General features: G+C 37.5%; 1 protein-coding gene and 1 long non-coding RNA gene across 6 annotated transcripts in view; one reads left to right on the top strand and one right to left on the bottom strand.

The window, feature by feature from the left end:
• The window catches only part of MICU1 (mitochondrial calcium uptake 1), a 187,018-nt gene that overhangs the window by 154,935 nt on the left and 8,271 nt on the right, over positions 1–23,812 (top strand). For all 5 annotated transcript variants that reach the window (XM_033131106.1, XM_033131108.1, XM_033131107.1 and 2 more), the window contains one exon: positions 5,173–5,281. In XM_033131106.1, the coding sequence (XP_032986997.1) occupies positions 5,173–5,281 (109 nt within the window). The remainder of the gene's footprint in view (positions 1–5,172; positions 5,282–23,812) is intronic.
• LOC117036304 (uncharacterized) lies at positions 11,815–14,120 on the bottom strand. Its single transcript, XR_004425348.1, has 3 exons — positions 13,980–14,120; positions 13,293–13,348; positions 11,815–12,691 (listed from the first exon to the last, which is right to left on the bottom strand). It is a non-coding gene; the product is annotated as an uncharacterized LOC117036304 (long non-coding RNA).

The raw sequence follows: 23,812 nt of genomic DNA, 5'->3' as shown, positions 1-23,812 counted from the left end.
CCATCTTTTCTTTAAGGAGGCCTATCTAAATTTTAAGCTCTATAAAATAAAGGCCAGTGCAGTTCTTTTTCCTTCACTATTCCTGGCACAGTGCTGACTGGTTAGTAAGTGCTCGACAAATATTGTTTTATTATATCTATATAATAAAAGGCAAAATCTTACATACTTCAATTTAATAATGACATAATGTGATTTGTATGCCACTGTTTTTCTAAATTATTATATCAAATGAATAGCCACTCAATTCAGATTGTTCTCTTTGTCCTCGAAGAAATTTTTGTCATGAACACTCTGGTCTTGAGCTATGTTGTTTGATATTTCATGGTAAATTAACTAACATGCATTAGAAGTTGTTTGTCAGAGTAGGAAGCATTTCCTCTACCATGCCTTTTCTGTTTTCAGAATTTTATGTTAACTTTTTAGCCTTTAAAAACCCTTTCAGCAACTCAGATGCCTATCTTCCCCCTGCCCATGGAAATCCACACCTTACTAAAAAGTAAAAAAGGTTTAGCATGCCTTTTTTTTAAATTGTGGTAAAATATACATAACAAAATTTACCATTTTAACCATTTTTAAGTGTCTAATTATACACATATACAGTGGCATTACGTATTCACACTGCGACAACATGGATGGGCCTAGAGGATATTATGCTGAGTGAAATAAGTCAGACTGAGAAAGACAAATACCATATGATCTCACTTTCATGTGGAATCTAAAGAACAAAATAAACGAACAAACAAAACAGAAACAGATTCATAGATACCGAGAACAAACTGATGGTTGACGGGGGGTGGGGGTTGGGAGGCTGAGTGAAAGGTGAAGGTATTAAGAAATACAAATTGGTAGTTAGAAAATAGTCCTGGGGATGTGAAATACAGCTCTGAGTATATAGTCAGTAATGTTGTGTAGTGTCAGATGGGTACTAGACTAACCGGGGGAATCATTGCATAAATTATATAAATGTCTAACCACTATATTGAATATCAACTGTAACTGAAAAATAAGTAGGAGGTGTGATCAAAAAGTATGGTGAATGCTGCTGCCATGTGCCATCCAATGGAAAGGCAGGGACCTGCAATACAGGAAGTCGCACGTAAACCTTAGTAACAGTATGTGACAAGTTTCAACTTGTTCAGTGCAGTCAGTAGGGTGTGAGCTACAGTTGAGAGAAGGTATGTTTTAATGTGTGTAGTAAATCATCCTCCATCATGACATCGCTCCGTGTCACACATCACTTCTGGTATATGGCAATTTCTGTCAAATAAAAACATTACAGTGTGTCCTCATCCACTTATTCACCGGATCTGGCACCGTGGAACTTCTGGCTCTTCCCCAAAGTCAAAATGATTCAGAACATCGAGGCAGACGTGACAGCGCAACTGAAGACTCTCACAAAAGAGGACTTCCAGAACTGCTTCAGAAAGTGGCAAGAACAATGGGATAAGTGTGTTCGAAACAAGGGGGAGTATTTTGAGGAGGATTAATGGCAATGTGTCTTTTACTGTAATAAACTTTTTAAACCTTCACCATATTTTTTGATCACACCTTTTTAAATGTTTTTCACATTGTAGTACAACCATCACCACCATCCACCTCTAGAACATGTTTTATCTCCTCAGACTGAAACTCCATACCCATTAAACAATAATTCCCTATTTCTCCCTCCCCCAAACCCCTGGCAACCATCATTCTACTTTCTGTCTCTATTAGTTTAACTACTCTAGGTACCTCACATATGTGGGATCATACAGTATTTGTCCTTTTATAACTGGCTTATTTCACTTGACATAATGTCTTCAAGGTTCATCCATGTTATATAGTATGTGGCAAAATGTCCTTCCTTTTAAAGGCTGAATAATATTTCATTATATGTATATACCACGTTTTGTTTAGCCATTCATCCATCGATGGACACTTAGGTTGTTTCCACTTCAGCATGTCTTTTGATGGAGGAAAAGAAAAGATGGTATTAGTGTATCTATAAGCAGGTGAAATTATATTATGTTGGTGGAAAGGTAATTGCAGTTTAAAAGGTTAAAAATAATTGCAAAAACCGCAATTACTTTTGCACCAGCCTAATAGAACCTGTACTTCTGGTCCAGTGGGTTTCTCTTCTTTGAGGTTGATTCTATCCTAGTGCTTACATTAGGTAGCATACTATGACTTTCATACAAGGAATGAACCCTACCTTTGGATGCTCTAAGTCGAGGCCAAGGGAATGACCTCAAGTTAGGGAGTAAAGGGGTGGCCGGTTAGCTCAGTTGGTTAGAGCGAGGTGCTCATAACACCAATGTTGCTGGCTCGATCCCCACATGGACCAGTGAGCTGCACCCTCCACAACTAGATTGAAACAACTACTTGACTTGGAGCTGATGGGTCCCAGAAAAACACAGTTAAAATATAAAAAAGTTAAAAAAACAAAAAAACTAGGGGAAAAAATATTTAATGTAGGCCTTCCATTTTACTGCCAAATATTATGGAGCTTGGCATAGTAGATAGTCCATAAATGTTTGAATGAAAGTTTAAATACAGATGCACCTCTGTTCATAATTGCCAAAATCTAGAAACAGTCCAGATAGACTGGATAAATAATTGTGGTATGTTCACCCAATGGAATACTTAGAGCAATAAAAATAAATGAACTACAGATACACACAAAAATGTGGACAAATCTTAAAGAGAGAAGCCATCTGTAATAGAGTCATGTGCCACTTAACGACAGGGATACATTCTGAGAAATGTGTAGTTAGGCAATTCATCATTGTGCCAACATCAGAGTGTACTTACACAAACTTATAGCCTACTACACAGCTAGGCCATATGATACAGCGTATTGCTCCTAACTGCAAACCTGTACCACATCAGGTACTGAATATTCTAGGCAACTGTAATACAATGGTATTTGTGTATCAAAACATAGAAACACGTAAGTATATGCTATACTTTTATAGGACTGGGAACTAGGTCTGTTTACACCAGCATCACCACAAACACATGAGTAATGCATTGCCCTATGATGTTACCATGGCTACCATGTCACTAGGCGATAGGAATTTTCCAGCTCAGTTGTAATTTTATGGGGTCATTGTCGTATATGCAGTCAGTCATTGACTGAAACGTCGTTATGCGGGCATGACTATAGAATGCATACTTCATGACTCCATTTGTCAAGTTCAAAAACAGATACAATTAAACTCTTGTTTGTTTAAAGATGCATAAATAGATAGTACCATGTTTCCCCGAAAATAAGACATAGCCGGACAATCAGTTCTAATGTGTCTTTTGAAGCAAAAATTATATAAGACCAGGTATTATATCATATCATATTATATTATATATTATATAAGACCCGGTCTTATAAGACTTATATAATATATAATATAATATAATATAAGACCCGGTCTTATATAACATAAGACCTTATGTTATATAAGACCGGGTCTTATATTAATTTTTGCTCCAAAAGACGCATTAGAGCTGATTGTCCAGCTGGGTCTTATTTTCGGGGAAACACAGCAGTACTATTTTTTTTTTTTTAGGTGAAAATAGAATAAACTTTATTTTTAAAATGTCAATCATTAATTTGATTAAACCCGTAAAACAAAGATTTGGAGTCAGGTCTCAGAAAATTAAAACAAAGCAATTAAAAATATCATGAGGTTGAGAAAAATAATCTGAACTTTTCCTCAAAAGCTCTTTTGATCTTTACTGTGCAAATTGAATCAGACTATGGCAGACAAGTGCTTAGTTAGTCTTGTTACCCTCTCTTTTTCAGGAATCTCCTCTTTCCTTAGGACTATTTTTAAAAAGAGAGAGAGAGCAAGGAAATGAATCTCCTAAAAATCAGAATAGTGATTACCACTGGGAGAAGAGGACTATGACCGAGAAGGACCATGCTGGGGGGAGGGAGGGAGGGTGGCTCTGGGATGCCAGTAGTAGTCTGTTTCTTCACCTAAATGGAGATTTTATGGGTGTTCATTGTACAACAGTTAAGTTGTACATTTATGTTTTCTGTGCCTTTCTATACGGTAGTCATGTTCCACAATAAAAAGTTTAAGTTCTTTGATTCTTGGGGGGGACTGTAAAAGATCGTGTGACATAATTATACATGCAGTATTTTAACTCTCAGTTTGGTTGATAAAATGAGACAGATACCGTTGACAACCTTGGAGAGTACCAGGAAGTACTGTCGATTGCCTGTATTGAGGTTTCCTTGTTGTTGAGTTCTCCATGTGGATTCCTGGGCTCTGTAGTTTGAGTGAGATGGAAATCGGAAGAGGAGCAGCACTAAGTAGAAGCCAGTCAGCATCTGCGATCCATTAAGGACCTGAGTTTTCATTAAAAGGCATTCACCTCAGTGTCTCTTCAGTGTTATTTACTTCTTAGAAATTGTATTCATTTCCATCAGAGCATGATGTGTGAGAAGTGGGAAATAGACAAGTAGGACAAATCTTCCTCCCTGTAAGAGAACTCCTCCCTGTAGCCCCTATTTACGTAACTACTCTCTCTTGAGCCATCATAGAAAGTAGGATTCGAGATCAGCAAACCTTTGACCAGCTTTTGAAAAGAACTCCTTTATTCACAGAATTTCATCAGGTTAAAGTTAAGTGGCAAATTGCTTCCTTCGTAACTTTTAAATTAAGATAATGAACAGCTTCCCAAGTGCTTGGGTTCTGCTCGATTCTGAGACCATTCTGATGTATAGGTATCACTGGCTTTGGTGGTTTTTTAATTAGCTTAAGGCTCAAAAAGCGTAGCTGGCCTGTGAGTAGGTTGTTTAAATGGAAGTCCTGACTCTGGTCTTACCTGTTGAGCTATAACAGATCAAATGGCTACAGCTCATTTAGGAAGTGTCGTACTCGGTAATACTGTGACTAAGTGGAGGGCACAGTTAGACATATTTTCATTAAAAATAACCAGCCACCACTGGAAACAGCTTCATGTCAGATTTTACATGTAAGAGGAAAGCAGTTAGCCAGCTTGACTTTTTCAGGGTAAAATTCTAGAGTTTTGTTCCCCTGTTGTGTACAAATTTGACATTCCTTGACTAATTTATTCAGTTTCTGTTCTAAGCATAGCATAAATTTCTGATTGATAGGCCTAGTTTTCTGCATTTTATGCAGCTTTTTGTTACAAGTTCCTGCTTTACCTTGTTGTCTCTTCTTTCAGGGTCTGACATTTCAGGAAGTGGAGAACTTCTTTACTTTCCTAAAGAATATTAATGATGTGGACACTGCACTGAGCTTTTACCATATGGCCGGAGCATCTCTTGATAAAGGTAATGAAACCCAAAAGTTTTTTCTTGATGGTATAAACATTGAATCTATAATCTACTAGGTGACTACCCGTCCTTAACTGTAGTATATGAGTTTTTCTTGACATTGTGTTTTTGATTTGTTTTGTTTTTTGTTCACATTGTATGAGTCTTGCATTTCACCTTGAGAGGCCAAGCTCAGCAAATACATTTCCTTGTGCTAAAGGCTGTAGTCAAGGCAGATGGTTAGCCTTGGAAATAGACATCTGAGCTGAGGCAGAGTGCATAAAACTTTGGGTCTTCTCTCATTGGAGCCAGAGTAGTTACATACGAGTCTATAATGTAAAACTCTAAAATCACTATGTATTTTAATTTATTCTTTGGTAAGAAGGAATGGCTTGGTTTATTTCTTGTATTAAAGTGTGGGTTTTTTTTTTAAGGTAAAATCATGACTCAGAGAATAGCACCCCCTATTGGCTTATTTCATACAAATTCTGTTTGAATTTGTATAGGTAATGTGAGAAAGAGCAGAGGAATTGAAAACACAATTTTTTCCCCAGCATTTTATTATGAAAAATTTCCAGCATTTAGAACATTTGGAATACTCATTCAAAGAATGTCCATATATCTGGCTCAATTAACATTTGGCAGTATTTCCCTGACAGTATATCTATGTATATATTCATCCCTCTAGCACTCTTTCTTATTTTTTGTTGTATTTAAAGTAAGTCACAGACTTAAGTGCACTTACCTCCTAAATACTTAACCATGAATAGTGACTGAAGTTCAGTATTGTTTAAAGTACCTGGTGCCCCTTCACAGTCAATTTCTGCCCCCACTCACCAAGAGGCAACCTTAATTGTGTGTATTTTTCTGCCATAATTTAATTTTGTTTGTTCTAGAACTTCAAAAAAATGGAATTATACAGTGTACACCCTTTTTAACATTTCAGCATGTTTTTGAGATCAAAGCATGTTGCATGTATAATAGTTTCTTCCTTTTTTATGACTAGCAATCCATTGTATGGATACTCCACAATTTGTTTAACCATTCTTCTGTTGGATACATTGGCTGTTTCCAGTTATTAGCTATCTTGAACAAAGCTATGAACATTCTTATATTAGTCTTTTTGAGGACATGTATTTTCATTTATCTTGCATTAAATACCTAGGAGTAAATTGCTAGGTCCAGCGGAAGGTGAGTACTTTTTTTATAAAAAATTGTCAGACCCTTTTTCACAGTGTATCTTTTTATACTCTCACCAATAATGTATAATAGTTCAAGTTGTTCCACATTCTTGTCAATAATTGGTGGTATCAGTCTTATTTAATTTTAGTGATTCTGGAGTAGATATAAAGATGTCTCGTTGTGTTTTTAATTTGTATTTCCCTGACAACTTCTGCTGTTGAGCAGCTTTTTGTATTCTTCTCATTCATATAATCTTCTTCGGTGAAGTGTCAGTTCAAATATTTTGCCCATTTTTATTAGATTGTTTGTCTTAATACTGAATTGTGGAAGATCTCGAGATATTCTAGATACAAGTTCTATATCAGATATATAGTTTATGCATATTTTTCTAGTCTGTGGTGTAACTATTTACTTTCTTAATGGTGTCTTTTGATTAGCAGAAGTTTTTTTTATTTTGATAAAGTAATTTATCAAATTTTTATTTTTGGTTATTACTTTCTGGTCCTAATAAACCTTTATCTACCACCAAACTATGAAGATAATCACCTGTGTTTTCTCCTACAATCTTTAGTGTTTTAGCTCTTATATTTCATATATGATCCATCTCAAATTAATTTCTATATATGGTGTGAAGTAGTAGTCAAGATTTCTTTTTTTTAATATGTATATCAAGTTGTACCAACACCATTTGTCGAAAAGGCCATCCATTGGTTTGCTTTGGACCTTTTTCAAAAATCAGATGACTTTTTAGATGTAGATCTATTTCTGAGCTCTCTAGTCTGTTACATTTATCTATATGTCTATTTTTATACCCATATTCACTGTACTTGATTACTTGATTACATAGAAAGTCTTGAAGTAGGATTATTAATCCTCCCAACTTGATTCTTCCTTTTCAAGATTGCTTTACATATTTTATACCCTTTGTATTTCCATATAAATTGTAGAACCAGAAAATAATTTCCAAATATTTTCTTATGTAAAAGTCACTTTCTTATGTAAAAAAGAGGTAGGACTGTGATTGCAGTCACATTGAATATGTAGATTAATTTGGGGAGAATTGACATCTTAGTGATAATGAGTCTTCTAATTCATGAGCATATTATACCTCTCTGTTTTTTAGGTCTTTTTCAAATTCTCTCAGCAGTGGCTGTGTAGTTTTTTAAGTGTACAGGTCTTGCACATATTTTTTAAATTTATCCCTAAGTATTTTATGTTTTTGATGATATTATAATTGGAATTTTTGTTTTATTTTTTAATTGCTGCTGCTGTTAAAATACAATTGATTTTTTATATTGATCTTGTATTCTGCAGCTTGGTAAATTTGCTTATTCTTCTAGTTGTTTTGTAGATTCCTTAGATTTTTCTACGTAAGCAATCATGTCATCTGCAGAGATAGTTTCACCCCTTCTTTTTTGATATTTCTTCTACCTTTTATCTTACCTTATTGCATTAGCTTCAATAACCAGTACAATGTTGACTATGAGTGGGCATCCTTGGCTTCTTCCTGACTTTAGGTGGAAAGCATTTCATATTTCACCATTAAGTTGGTTATTAGGTTAGACTGTTCATAGATGCCCATTATCAGATTAAGGAATTTTTTTTTCTTCCTAATTTAAAAAGGATGTTTATCATCAATGGCTGTTAAGTTTTGTCAAGTACTTTTTCTATATATAGAAATGATTATATATCTTTCCTCCTTTATTTTCTTAATGTGGTAGATTACATTGATTATCCCTTACTGCCCCGAATGAAACCCAACTTTATAATGATGTATTAGGCTTTTTGTATGTTGCTAGATTTGATTTGCTAACATTTTGTTTAATATTCAGGGATATTGGTCTGAAATTTTCTCTTTTGTAATGTCTTCAGGTTTTGTATCAGACTATACTGTCCTCATAAACTGAATTGGTGTGTTTTTTCTTCTCTATTTTCAGAAAGATTTTGTATAAGATTGCTCTTCTTTCTTTCTGAATTGTTTGATAGAAATCACCAGTGAAATTCTCTGGGCCTGCAGTTTTGTTTGTGGAAAGGTTTTGATAATTTAATTTCTTTAGTAAATATATTCAGAGTTTGTGTTTTTATCTTTCATGAATTTTGAGAAGTTGTATTTTTTTAGGAATTTTCCCATTTTGTTTAAGTTATTGAATTTATTGACATAAAGCTATTCATGATATTCCATTACTATCCTTTTGATGTCTGTAGAATCTAAAATCCCCTCTTTTACTGCTAACATTGGTGAATTATGTCTTCTTTTCTTTTTTCTTATTTAATTTACCTAAAGGTTTAGCAATTTTGTTAAACTCTTCAAAGAACCAATTTTTGACTGTTAATTTTCTCTATGGTTTTTTACTATTGCATTGATTTGTGCTCATACCTTTGTTATTTCCTTACTTCTAATTATTTTTCAGTATATATTTCTTTTTCTAGCTCCTTAAAATGGAACTTTAGCTACATCCTACAAATTTTGATACATTGTATTTTTCATTTAGTTTGAAATATTTTCTGATTTTTTTTTTTTTTTTTTGTAATTTCTTTGGTGACTCACGTGTTACTTAAAAGTATGTTGTTTGGGGCAGCCAGTTAGCTCAGTTGGTTAGAGCACGGTGCTCTTAACAACAAGGTTGCCAGTTCGATCCCCACATGGGCCACTGTGAGCTGTGTTCTCCAAACCTAGATTGAAATAACTACTTGACTTGGAGCTGGTGGGTCGTGGAAAAACACACTTAAATAAATAAAAAGTTTAAAAAAAAAAAGTATGTTGTTTAATTTCCAAATATTTTGTTTTTTTCTAGATCTATTTTTTATTTCTAGTTTAATTACACTCTAGTCAAAGAATACACTGTAAAAATTTCAATTCTTTAAAGTTGATTGAGACTCGTTTTATGGCCCAGCATATGGTCAGTGTTTTGATGAGTGTTTCATATACACTTGAAAAGAATATATACTTTGTGCTTTTGAGTATAGTGTTATAAAAATGTCAGTTAGATCAAGGTGGTTGATAGTGTTCAGATCTTTTATGCCCTTTCTGACTTTTTTGTCTAGTTAGTGAGAGGGGGATATTAAAATCTCCACATGTCATATGTGGATTTGCCTATTTTTCTCTTTAAATGATGTCAGTCTTCGCTTCATGAATTTTGAGTTCTCTGGTATTAAGTGCATGCACACTGAATGATTATGATTATTATGTTCTCCTGATGAATTGGCCCTTTTATCCTTAAGAAATGTCCTCCCTTTATCTTTATTTAGTAATACACCTTTTTTTGAAATCTGTTTTGTCTGATATGGATACAATTACTCCAGCTTTTTTTGTGGTATGGTTTGCATGGTAAGTCTTTTTCTATTCTTTTATGTTCAATCTTTAGGTGCATCTCTTCTAGACATATAGTTGACTCTAGAGGCCTTTTAGCTATATCTATTTGCATTTTTTATTTTAGTGGTTTCTCTAGAAATTTTAACTTTTCATGGTTTACTTAAAGTTGATATTATACCACTTCAAGTGAAACGTAAGAAACTTGCAATCATATAGTTCCATCTACTATTACCCCATCCTTTATACTATAGTTGTCATTTGTATTTTATCTGTATGTTATAATCCCTACAATACAATATTAGGATTTTTGCTTTCAACAGTTATATTTTTTAAGAAGTTAAGTGAAAAAATAATCTTTTATGCTTACCCATGTTTGCCATTTACTCATACTTACCATTTTGATTGCTTTTCATTTATTTCGGAATATCTAAATTTTTATCTGGTTTCACTTCCCATCAGTCTGAAGAACTTCCTTTATCATTCCTTGGGGTAATGATTGGTTAGCAATGAATTCTCTTAGTTTTCGGTTTATTTGACAATGTCTATATTTCTCTTTTGAGTACTGCAATGTGTGATTTTTAAATCTTTCCAAAGTACTGATTGAGATTTTATAAACACTACTTATCTAACACTTTTTGATGGATTCCTTAATATATTCTAAGATCATGCCATCTGCGAATAGAGATAGCAGTTGTTTGTTTTCTTGTTTGTTTGTTTAAAATAATACCTCCTCTGACCTCTGTAGAATCTTTTGAAAAAAATTAATGATATCATGGAAGTTGAGTATGTGCATAATGCCGCAGTCATTTCTCAGAATAGCTCTGGTTATATTGTTCTATTTCACAAAACAGGTTTAATAGCATCTGCAACTCCAAAGATATCAGATTTAAAGTTATAACTTATTGTGAAAATAAAATTAATAAGCTCCTCTTTATATTTGCATACCTTTTTTTGAAAAGCCCTACTAAAGACAATAGAATTACTTTAAAGAACAGTTATATAGGATGAATCACTGTCCATGTTAAAATTATAGGGTATACAAAATAGAATGATTCAGGGTAGTGGTAGCAAAGGAAAGTGCAACCAGGTGGTTAAAAAAAAAGAGAGAGAGACAAAGTGTTTCTTTCAGAACACTTCAGGCCATTTCCCCAGTAGTATCCATATAGTCCATGCCTCATTACCCGTGCTAATAGAGTCAGTGGCGCAAATTATAGTCATATCCGATACCCAAAAATATGTTTGGCTTTGAGATATATGATATTTGGCATTTGTTTTGACTTCTTGGTTGGTTTTATCTGTATAACTTTGGATTCCCTAAGTGTACAACGATAGATATCGAGGGGAAATTGGCCCAGATTCATGCAATGTATGACAGGACGAAATGACAGGACGAAGCCAAGTGTATTCGTTTCCTAGGACTACCATAACAAAGTACACAAATCTGCTGACTTAAAACAACAGAAATTTATTCTCTCACAGTTCCGAAGGCCACAGATCTTAGATCAAGATGTTGGCAATACCCAATAAACTTTAATTTAAAGAAAGAAAATAAAAACAAAAGATGTTGGTAAGGGCCCACATCAAGGGGCAGAATCCGTCTTTGTCTCTTCCAGCTTCTGGAAGCTCTAGTTCTTTGGTTTGTGGTTCATAAGTCCAATCACTGCTTTTGGCTTCACATGGACTTCCCCTCCGCCTCCCTATATGTGTTCCTTCTGTATGTGTCTTATAAAGACATTTGTCATTGGATTTAGGGCCTACCTGGGTAATTCTTAACCCAGATTACATCTCAGGATCTTTAACTTAATTACATCTGCAAAGACCTTCTTCCAAACAGTCACAGTCACAAATTCCAGGGACTAAGATGTAGACATATCTTTTGGAGGGCCACCATTTAACCCACTTACAGCAACGAAGAACTAAACATCACTCATGTAGTCCACAAAGTAAGGCAAAAATAGAAACAAAAATAAATGCGAATCGTACATTTATTTTACTATGAGAATATGAATACTGTCTAGTTTTTTAAAAACTCGATTTTTTTAGAAACCTGGGCAACATCTACTTACCTTTCAAGTCTCAATTCAAATGTCATTTCCTCAGAGAGGCCTCTAGTATGTGTTCCGCTGTCCTTTCCACATTCCTTCACTCCACCGTATGTGCCGGTCTTTTGCAGCCTCTCCTTACACTGTCCCCTTTGCTTTTAAACCCTACTGGTCCTGACAGTCGTACTAGTGATTTTGCCATTGTTTTGAGTTCTATACGAATCCTCCCTCTGCAGAATCATGGAATTTTACTGCTGAGAGGAATCTTAGAAGAGAGAAAAAAAAGCATACTCGTATTGGTTAAGAACCCAAGTTCTGAAGTCATATTGTCTGGCTTTTAATCTCGATTCCATCATTTACCAACTGAGTAGCTTTTGGCTATTTAGCTTCTGTGTGTTTAAAATCAGTGTAATCATACCCAACTCATAGGCTATTAAACTTGTGCCTATCATGCAGTGAATGTTTAATAAATGTCAACTGCTTCCATTAGGAATGTTTGATAAATGTCAATAAACCAAATTTAGTGTGGTTCATCCGTTTATTCAGGCAGCAGCATAGGTACTGAGTTATAGCAGCTGGGCACAGTGTTCTACCCTCAAAAAGCTCACAGTCTAATAGGGGAGAAAGATAAATATACAAGCTGGTCAAGTTTGGTGTGCTAAGTGCTAATTAAGTAAGAAGATTAAAACGGGCCGTATTGGGGGTGGGGACGCAGTGGGGTGGGGGTAGAGAAGGAGTACTTGTGTCTGCCTTCTGCTGTCAGTCTCCGCTGCTGTCGGTCTCAGCTGTCTTCATTTCTTTCCCAAAAGGTTAGGACCTTCAGAAATTGGCACCATCTTAGAGTCCCTGGCACTGTTTCTTCCTTGGCTGTTTTAGAGCTTGCAAACCTGTCTGTAGACATAATTTAGCACAGAATTGCCCTAACAGCATTTTGATGAACACCATATACTGCAATGTTAATGGTTCTGTAGGTTAAAAAAAAGCATTCCATCGTTCAAATAAGTTTGGAAACTGCCAGAATTTCTTCCTACAGCACCACTTCTGCCAAAGTTTTAATACGCTAATGTGCATTAGTAATCTCCAAGAGAATGATATAGTTCCCAAACTTGATTTTACCCCAAATGTCTTTTAACAACTTACAGAACTAATGTCCCTCAGAACAGTTTGAGCCCAGGCAGGTGGCAACTGCAGATGTACCATACTGCAGCATGAGCCAAACCCTCCAGACTAAAATGCCAATTTCATCGAGGCTCTTTCTTTAGTTCTACATGGCCCACGTGAGAATGACAACTCTCAGGCAAAAATGAAATGTCCTCAGTGAATTACGACCATTTGAAGAAAAAAACCTTTCTCCATGAAGTATTGTATGTTTCCACTATAGGTTGTCTCTTTTATTTAGCACTTAAGAGAAATTGGTTCTACTGCTTATTCATATACATACGGGGCAGAAAATTAAATACATAACTTCTCAAGGGCTATCCAGATGATTTACCTAGTCTGCTGAAGAAGTAATGGCAAATTGAACTCGACTCCTTCCCCAATGGCATCCTATGATGGAAAAGTTAGAAATTATTGGAGTTGGAGCTCTAGAATGAGTTATAGACTATATATAACTTAGAGTATTCTTATTTCCACCAAGAGAATAAAAGGTTTTCAGGTATGATAGATCCCCATTATAAAGCACCTTATGATATTATAATTTGGTAAACTTGGAGGTCCAGTTGTGTCCCCTGTGTAGTTTGAACTATAAGACAGGAAAATAATCACACAAATATAGTCCCTCACCTTAATCCTTATGTCCCAACACAACAGCCGACTTAGATTGAAAATCATAGTTTATGACATGGTCTGGCCTTATAAAGCAATAGTCATTCAATATATATAGGTATTGCCTGACAAGTCAAGAGAATAAATAGTAAAACCAGTGGCATAACCCCCACATGCTCTGCCACCCCAAGTATTTTTTCTGAAGTATCAGTCATATCATCCAATGATCTCAAAATCAATTTCTTTTATCTCTTCAGTGGCACGAATGACCTCTAAAAACCTTGGTGGCTTTAAAAATCTTTGAATCTAATAATTTCGAATGAATAAAGGAGTCTCAGTCTTTGGCATTTAGGTCCCCACTAGGTTGTTGGAGGAGTCAGAAATTAGTGATGGAGTAATTTCTAGCACATACCAGACTCTTGTATTCTGAACGATCATCTTTGACAAACTGCCACCCTCTCCTGAGCTCTCCTGCAGCATTGCCCGTTGGAGGACTGTGAGGCCATCACACATCTGGAACACTAATAGCAACCATTATTTCATAGCAATGAATATCAACTGTAATTAAAAAATTAAAAAGGAGGGGAAAAGTGAAAGGGAATAAGAGGTTCAAATTTCCAGGTATAGAACCAGTTATGGGGATATAATGTGCAGCGTGTGTAATACAGTCAATAATATTGACTATTTCATAGGCCAGGCATAACGCAAGTGCGTTATGGACATTATCTCTCTTAATTCTTAAAACTTGAAAGGTATTATCCCCCATTTGATGGATGAAGAATTAGAAAATGAAGCAGCTTGCTCATGGTTAACCAGGTAAGCAGTAGTAGAGCCAGGATTCAAACCCAGGTCTCTCTAATCCCAAAACCTATATTCTTTCCACACCATCGTGTTACCTCTCAGTATATCCCAAAATGCTGCTGGAATTTGAAGATATTTGCTGAAATACAATCCAGGAGGCAATGTAGGTTTGCCATTTTGAACCATGCTTAAGTAGCTTAAGAAAGACGGGCTCTGAGCTATTTCCTCCCAGTTTCCTTTGGCTAAGAGTTGACCATTCTAGGGGCCAGAATAAAGTCCTTTTGGAAACTATGATGTTTTGGAGTACGTTATATCCCTATAACTTTTTTTATACCTGGAAATTTGAACTTCTTACTCCCCTTCACATTTTACCCCCTTTTTCAATTTTTCAATTACACTTGACATTCAATATTATTTTATGTTAATTTCAGGTGTACAGCATTGTGTAGACATTTATATAATTTAAGAAGTGATCCCCCTGCTAGTCTAGTACCCACCTGGCACTATACATAGTTTTTACCATATTATTGACTGTATTCCCTATGCTTCACTTTACACCCCCATGACTATTTTGTAACTACCAATTTGTACTTCTTAATCTCATCATTTTTTTCACCCTGCCCTCCAAACCCCCTCCCATCTCTCACCCCAATAAATCTAGTACCCATCTGATACCATACATAGTTATTACAATATTATTGACTTATATTCCTTATGCTATACCCTACATCCCCATAACTACTTTGTAAAAATCAATTTGTACTTCTTGATCCCTATCTCTTTTTTACCCACCCCAACCCCCTCCCATCTGTCAGCCATCAAAATGTTCTCTGTATCTATGAGTTTGTTTCTGTTTCATTTGGTTGTTTATTTTGTTCTTTAGATTCCTCTTATAAGTGATATGACATTTGTCTTTCTCTATCTGACTTACAGCACTCAGCACATTACCCTCTAGGTCCATCCATGTAGTTGCAGATGGCAAAATTTCATTCTTGTTTTATGGCTGAGTAACACTCCATTGTATATGTGTACCACCTCTTCTTTATGCATTCATTCTTTTATTCAGGGACACCCAGGTTGCCTTCATATCTTGGCTATTGTAAACAGTGCTGCAATGAACATAGGGATGCACATGTCCCCATGAAATAGCACTTTGGGTTTCTTCAGATAAGTACCAACATATGGGATTACTTCTTTCTCTCTTGTTATAGCCTTCGTCTTAAAGTCTATTTTATCTGGTATAAGTATTGCTACTACCCCAGCTTTTTGTTTGTTTCCATTTTCGTGAGATTTCTTTTTCCATCCTTTTACTTTCAGTCTCTGTGTCTTCTGATCTGAAGTGAGTCTCTTGTAGGCATATGGGCCTTTTTGTCTTACCCATTCAGCCACCCTGTGTCTTTTGATTGGAGCCTTTAATCCATTTACATTTAAAGGAATTATTGATATGTAGTTATTGCCATTTTATTCATATTTTTTCATTTGTGTGTGTATGTGTGTGCATGTGTGTCTTAAATAAGTCCCTCTAACATTCCTTGAAACTGGTTTGGTGACTATAAACGCCTTTAGCTTTTTTTTAAATCTGGAAAGTTCTTTGTCGTTCAATTCTAAATGATAGCTTTGCTGGGTAGAGTAATCTTGGCTGTAGGTCCTTGCTTTTCATCACTTTGAATATTTCGTGCCAATCCCTTCTGGCCTGCAAAGTTTCTGTTGAGAAATCAGCTGACAGTCTTATGGGAGCTCCCTTGTAGGTAACTAACTGCCCTTCTCTTGCTGCTTTTAAGATCATTTCTTTGTCTTTAACCTTTGGCATTTTAATTATGATGTCTCTTGGCATGGGCCTCTTTGGGTTCATCTTGTTTGGGACTCTTTGCTCCTCCTGGGACTCTGCTCTATTTCCTTCACCAGGTTAGGAATTATTTCTTCAAATAGGTTTTCAATTCCTTGCTCTCTTCTTCTCCTGGTACCCCTATGATGTGAATGTTGGTATGCTTGATGTTCTCCCAGAGGCCCCTTAAACTGTCTTTATTTTGGGGGCTTCTTTTTTCTTTTTCTGTTTCAATTGGGTGTTTCCTGCTACCTTATCTTCTAAATTGCTGATTCGATCCTCTGCTTCATCTAATCTGTTGATTCTCTGTAATGTATTCTTCATTTCCATTATTATATTCTTTATTTCTGACAGATTTTTTTATGATTTCCATCTCCATTTTTATGCTTCTTATCTCTTTGTTGAAGTTCTCCCTGAGATCACTGAGCATCTTTATAACCAGTATTTGGAACTCTGCATCTCGTAGATTGCTTGTCTCCATTTTGTTTAGTTCTTTTTCTGGAGCTTTGTCCTGTTCCTTTATTTGGGATATGTTTCTTTGTCTCCCCATTTTGGCTGCCTTCCTGTGTTTGTTTCTATGTATTAGGTAGGGCTGCTATGCTTCCCGATCCTAGTAGAATGTCCTTATGTAGTAGATGTGCTGTGGGTCCTAGTGGCAGAGTCTCCCTCAACACCAGAGCTGGGTGTTCCAGGTGTGTTTCTTGTGTGAGTTGTGTGCCCTCCTATTGTATTCAAACCTTGCTGTTACACATTAATGGGAGGGATTGACCCTCAGGCTGATTGGTTGTGAGGACTGGACATGACTATAGTGGAGGAAGTGTGGTGCAGGGGCGGACCCTACATCACAGGATTTGCTTTAGCAGGGCTCTGGTGCCTGTCCAGTCTGCGCTTTGGATGTGTCATTTTTGGAAGCAGTCAGATGATGCTCCAGCTCAGTCCAAAGCTGGCCACTGGGCGTACCAGCCCCAGAGCCTCCTGGAAGGGGACCCACTGCAAGCCAAGTTTAACCACATCCTGTGCCCTGCCCAGGACACCTGGCATGAACCACAAAGCAATCTGCAGATGGCCACCACCAGCGCTGGGCTTGGAGGTGCCTCAAGAGGCCAAGCTACAAACCAATGCCAGCTGTCACTAGTGCCGGGCTTAGAGCTACTCAGCCAGAGGTACAGGATATGCCAAAGCCAGATGCTGCTTGTTTGGGTTTTGTGAACCTTTGAGAGATTTTAGGAAAGTCTGCAGCATCAGCTACGGCAGGCCATTTTTATGAAAAGCCACTGGAAGTGGCCTGAGTGTGCCCAACAGTTGGGTGGGGTGGAGTCTCAGGAAATCACCAGGGCAAGGCAAACGAATGGTGTTAAACAAGTTGATGGAGACTCAGATATGGCGGCTGCCTGCATCTGCACTCCAGGAGGGGGGAAAGTTAAAAAGAAACAATGGGTTCCTCCAGCTCCCCTATCCAGGAGAAAGCTGCCTTTCCAGCCCTCACGCTGAAGCCAGACAACTCAGTTCCTCCCCGTATGTCCCTGGCATCTTTTAAGCTGCTGCCCCAGCACTGGATCTCAGAGTGAGTCTGTCAGTGATAAGTTTGTGCATGGGCCCTTTACGAGGAGCGTCTGGGACTCTAGCTACCCTCCATCTCACTCAGCCACAACGTCCACTGGTTTTCACAACCAGAAGTTATGGGGACTTCTCTTCCTGGCACTGGAATGCTGGGCTGGAGAGCCTGGTGTGGGGCAGGGATCTTTCATTCCTCCAAGGGGGACCTCTGCAGCAGAGATATCCCTCCTGATTTTTAATGGGACCAGCCCATTCCATGTCTCTGCCCCTCCTAATAGTCTCGAGGTTGCTTCTTCTATATGTCCTTAGTTGTAGGGCTTCAGTTCAACTAGACTTCCGGTGATTCTCAATGATGGTTGTTCTGTAGTTTAGTTGTAATTTTGATGTGGTGGTGAGAGGAGGCAAGCACAGCGTTTACCTACTCCACCATCTTGACTGGAAAAAAGGATTTGTTACATTTTTAAATACTGTTCTAACATCTAGCATTTATTGCACATTAACTTTATGCAAGAAATTTGTAAGCATAAATTTTGGTTTTAAATTCAAACCTGAATTCAAGTACCTGCTACTCACTAGCCTTGTGACAATTCTTTACCTGCCTGTCTTATTAAACAGCTAACAGACTGGAAATAATGTATCCCAATATGGAAACTTTGTAAAAAGTGATTTAAAAAAAATAAAAAGCTCACCCTAGAACCTGATGAGGCTAAACTTTTGTTCTCTTAGGAAGTAATATCTACTGCTTTTTTCCAGTCACTTTTGAGGTTCAAATTAGTTTAGAAGTCATAAGTTGTTTGTACTTATTAATGAGGATTGGAGCTTTTAGCTTTTCCTAAGTTTCATCATTCATACAAAAATTCTTGGGATCATTGCTTTCAGAAGGTGTTATCATTATTTATTCTCTGTTTCTAGGAATATCTAACCCCTGTTGTTATCTCTAATATCCTCAGCATTCATGGGAGAATTTTCTACTAGACTATAAACTCTCATGGATATGAACCATGTTTGCCACATATATTCTACTCTGAGCCTAGAACAATTATGTATATACAGTAGATGTTTGGTTAATGTTGAATAAATGAGTGAATTAATTCTAAACATGATCAGATCCTGGAAGGATGGTGAAATGCTCTAATAAAAGCCTAGGGTGAGGGAGGAAATAATAGGACTATGACACTTTCCTATGTCATTAATTTTCTTGACACCAAGAGCAAGTCACAACTTCTGTGACACTCAGGTTAGAGTTACATTAAATATCTCCAAGGATTCTTCCAGATTTGAAATTCTATGACTATAACTACATCAGTATTTTATGGAATGCAGTAATGTGTTAAGGGACGTGTTATAGCCTAAAGTCATAGCCAAATCTATATGAAAATGAACTAACTTATAATTATCAGATACATTTGAAATCAGAGCAAGGCTGTTGAATTCCCAAAAGAAGGGTGGCAGTTTTAATTTCTTTTTCAGAAATTTAAAATTTAATTACACTTTGGCTAGTGCCTCTATAAGATCTAATTAATGGAGCTTGGTTTAGTAGTTGCAGAAGAGTGACAATTCTGTAAAATGTACCTAAAATGAACACAGGTATATATAAAGTAAGGTTTGAGGAACCTCAAAAGGACATTCGCAACCATAAATACCTTCCCCACTTAGCTTTCTTGCCGCATAACAAATTATTACAAATTTAGCAGCTTTAAATAGCTGTTTATTATCTGTTCCTACAAGTCAGAGTTTGGGCACAGCATAGCTGGGTTCTCTGCTCAGGGTCTCAACAAGGCTGAAATCAAGGTGTCAGAAGGGATACATTATCCGGAGTTTAAGGTCCTCCTCCAAGCTCATCTGGGTTTTTGGCAGAATTCAGTTCTTTTCAGTCATAGGACTAAGGTCCCCTTTTTCTTGCTGGCTGTCAGCTAGGGATCACTCTCAGCAGGCCGCCACAGTTCCTTGCCATGTGGTCCTTTCTCAGGCTCTCTCACAACATGACAACTCACTTCTTCAAAGCCAGCAAGAGAATCACTCTAGTGTGCTGAGATGGAGTCTTATATTATATAACCGTAATCATGGGAGAGATTATCCCATTACCTTTTCCATATAAAGTAACTAAATCACAGGAGTAGTATCCCATCATATTCTCAGGTCCTGCCCACACTCCCAAGGAGATTATACCAGAGGGTGGGAATGTTGGCAACCATCTCAGAATTCTGCCCAGCGCACCAGCTATAATTCCAGAAATTCCCGCCTTTAGATTTTCTTTGAGGATTTCTGAAGATGTAAACATTTTAACTGATTTAAGACATGGTATCCAAAAACATGGCAGTCACACAATTTGACTGGAATAGAGCTTAGAAATCATTTTATTTAAACCGTTACTTCATTGTTGTTAACCTCTTCGTTTACACAGGAAGGAAATGACTTGCTCAATTCATAGCTAGTGTGATGCAAACCAGACCGGAGATTCAGACCCCTGGCTTCCATACCACTGTCCTCTTTGGTACATGGCACCTCCTGCTGCTAGAAGGACCTAGAAAAGTACATATGGGACTCAGTGCTCACATGTGAAGGCAGAAATAGGGGGAAATTCACAGCAAGAATGTATGGGAGAGCCCACAGGCAGCCATAGCATGAAGACAGGAGGCAGAAATGTCACAAAGCCTTGTGGGGAGGTGGTTATGGGGAATAAAGCTCCTATTTTATAAATTCTTTTAAAGTTCGTGGGAGGCAAGTCCCAGCACTTCAGTTCATCATTTCATTTTGTAAAAACATTTATATGTAAAGAGGAGTGTTGGCCAGGATTCCATTCATTTAAGACAAAATCATCCGTTTTTTGAAGTAAAATTATTCATGACGTAGACAAGGAAGCTCAAATTCTGAAAGAAGTGTTTGCTTTATGAGGCACTTTCTCTGCAGAAACCTGGTTTATTTTCCCCCATTTAAAGTCTCTTAGCAATTGTAAGGATTGCTTCTCACTTAACTATGTTGCTTTGATATCTTGTGATTTAGTAAAATTTTATAAGCACCCCAAGAAGAGAGAAGTGTTTTAGGGATTCGTGATAACCAGTGGGAGAGAGAGGGGGGCGAGGGTGGGATAAACTGTCAAAACATCCACATAAATAGATAAGTAAGGACAAAATCAGCCAACATTACATCCTACACAGAAAAGGATCAGAAAGGAATTACACCAACTGGGAAAGCATAGCAATTTAGTATTTATTGCAAGCGTTGCTTCTTGGGGGACTTCAAGGTTCATTACTCTTAGAAGCCTCTGAAGCTTTCATAAGACACATTTAAATGTGACAAGTATTTAGACTTTCTTATAATTTCAGCAAACTGAATTTAAATATATCAGTTGCTGTCATTTTAGCTATCAGAGATTCAGACTCTGTTGAAGCTGACTACAGAGGACAACAGAAGTAATTTTGTTAAGGGGAGCCAAAAAGGTACTTCCTCCTCAAGACTGAAGTTAGGATAAATTAGGAATTGGTTCAATAATGATACATCCTGTCAGTGAAATACTATGCAGCTGTTAACAGGAACTGTTTATGAACTGCTATGGAATTATTTTTAAGATACCTTGTTAAATGAATAAAGCAAAACTATATTTTAGCATACCACCATTTTTGTGAGAAGAAATGAAAAATAAATATTCGATTCTACATCCATATAATATTTCTGAGGAAACTGGAAATGTTGGTTGCCTCTGGACAACTAGGTGACAACTGGGGGATAAGGTGGGGAGGGAGACTTCAACTCATCATACCATCTGAATTTCGGAACAGGTGAATGTATGAACAAATGAAAAATAACTTCTTAAAATAAAAAGAATGAAATTTTAAAGAGCCTAAGAGGGAACAGCAAGTTAGTATGGTAAATTTAGGTCTCCAAATAAATCCAGGCTTGGTTATAAAGATTTATTTGCAAGGAGACTTGACTGGCCCTCTGTAAAACCTATCCTGATGCGCTGTCCCCCGCCGCACCTGCTGTTCTAGCTCTCGAGTCAGGCATTAGCGTCCCTTCCTGCTTTCAGTTCTTTATTCAAGCTGATTCCTCCACAGCACCCCCGTCACCTACTACCAAACGTGCACAGATCCGGAGCGGTCTGTCTCTTTAATCCTTTAGAATTCAGATCCCAAATGTACTTTCTACCAAATACAGACTATTCCACTGTGCCTCCTATGTGTCTATTAATATATCTGACATTTCTCCTATGTATTTCTCAATCTTAATGGTACATATGATTTCCTCCACTAAACTGTGATTGCCCCGTGGGTGAGTCAGCTGAAATCACTGACTGCCAATGGTGCTGGTAGAAATGCTTGCCCTTTATTGACAAAATGTGGTGAGGATTTTTGATGAAGCCAGATACCATACTGGATGATGGCAATGACTCTTACTATAAATCCGTTTGTACCAGATTCATCACATAGGTCCATGGAAGCAGTTATCTGGGATGATGCTCTGAGCTTCAGAAAACCTGACTGCAGGTTTTGTTCATGGCATATACCAGTATTTAGGAGCCAGGACCACCATCACCTCTGACAGGCGGGCAGCCTAGCACAGAGGGGGGTCAACCTGCCAGTGGTTCCAAAACACCATGCAAAGAAATTTATTTTTTATTAGTAGTATACTGCATTGCTCTTGGCTCCTTAAATTGTAGTTCTACTAAATGCTATCCCCACACACATACCCTGAATCAGGATGAAATATAAGTGTTGTATTAGCCAAAGTATCTGTGAAGAAGATAAAAAAGAAAGGACAAGGCTCATTAAGGGAAAATCCTTCCCCCTGTCCCTACAAAGCCATCTAGGAATGGACTTAGGAAACTAAGACATCTGCATCATAAGCCTTCCCAGGGCTGAAACAGAAATGTGTCCCCTCATTTAACCTTGGCAGTCGCAAGCCAGCTTTTGATTCTCTCCACAGCAGTCCAGGAAGGCAGGAATAGTCACATGGCCACACAGCCAGAGCCTGTCAGCCCAAGTTGGCGTATCACCTTTCCAAACACCTTTGCATTAGGAAGAGAAAGGCAGCTCCTAACTGGGTCATGCTGTCCGTGGCTGTATCTGTGCCTCAGAGGCAGCTGTGGGGAAAAGCTCCCACGACCACCATTATTTCATATGCTTTTCATTGGGTTACAGTTTAATAAACCTTTTAAGTCATCCCTGAAATTGTCCGTAAGTTCCAAGGGAATGCTAGTGTCTTCCACTGTATGTATGTGGTCAAATTGTAATGCTGGCTGCTCACAACCCGCGGCCATTCACGTACTCACCCCTGCCCACTGGCACTGAGTATCTCCCAGTTTGGCTTTTCTTTCATCTGAGCTCTTTCTGTTATTTAGGGCGACAGATTCCTGGAGGGGAATAGTATTGTCCACATATGGGATCAAGTGGACCCAGTGTGTAGAGGGAAAAGATCACTGGGCTGGAGGTCAGGAGACCTAGAGTGTAGACCCAGCTGCTACCAGCTAGCTTTGTGACCCTGGGCAAGTTATTTAACGTCTCTGGATTTCATATTTCCTCTTCCAGTTCTGAGATTCTCTGATTCTATTGGATATTTGGGCTCTTATGACTGTAGAAGTCTCCTTTATTCTGGGTGACTCTCGTGGTACATAGTTTTATGTAATGTACTTTCTGACATTATAGTCCAACAAACCTGGCACATGTTTCTTTCGGCTGTTGAATTGTCCAGTCATGGACCATGCCAGAGAGTAAATTGGGAACCTGGCACAACTCAGATTCTGCCTGGACTTTGCAAAAAGCCAGATGGTACATTGTTGAGTGCCAATTGAGCCCACTTCTACAAATACTTCCCTATCCCAATCTTGTAGAAATTACCCAATCTCATGTCCATCTATTGTTCAGGCAACTGGACCAGATTTGTACAAAAGGAATACATAGGCCTCAGAAACGTAGGTCTTCTCCAGAGTAACTTCATGCTCTATGTGGACATCTTTCAGATTGGAAACTAGAAGTGTAGCCGTCAATCAATTAGCGTCATCAAAGAGGGGAGACCCAGATTCCAGTACCAATAACTGGTCTGCATGGGGAAAGTCAATATCGGGG

Source organism: Rhinolophus ferrumequinum, chromosome 16, assembly GCF_004115265.2.
Source record: "Rhinolophus ferrumequinum isolate MPI-CBG mRhiFer1 chromosome 16, mRhiFer1_v1.p, whole genome shotgun sequence".
Classification (NCBI taxonomy): Eukaryota; Metazoa; Chordata; class Mammalia; order Chiroptera; family Rhinolophidae; genus Rhinolophus; species Rhinolophus ferrumequinum.
Note: the sequence above shows the minus strand (reverse complement) of the source record. Positions and strands in the feature narration are given on the sequence as shown.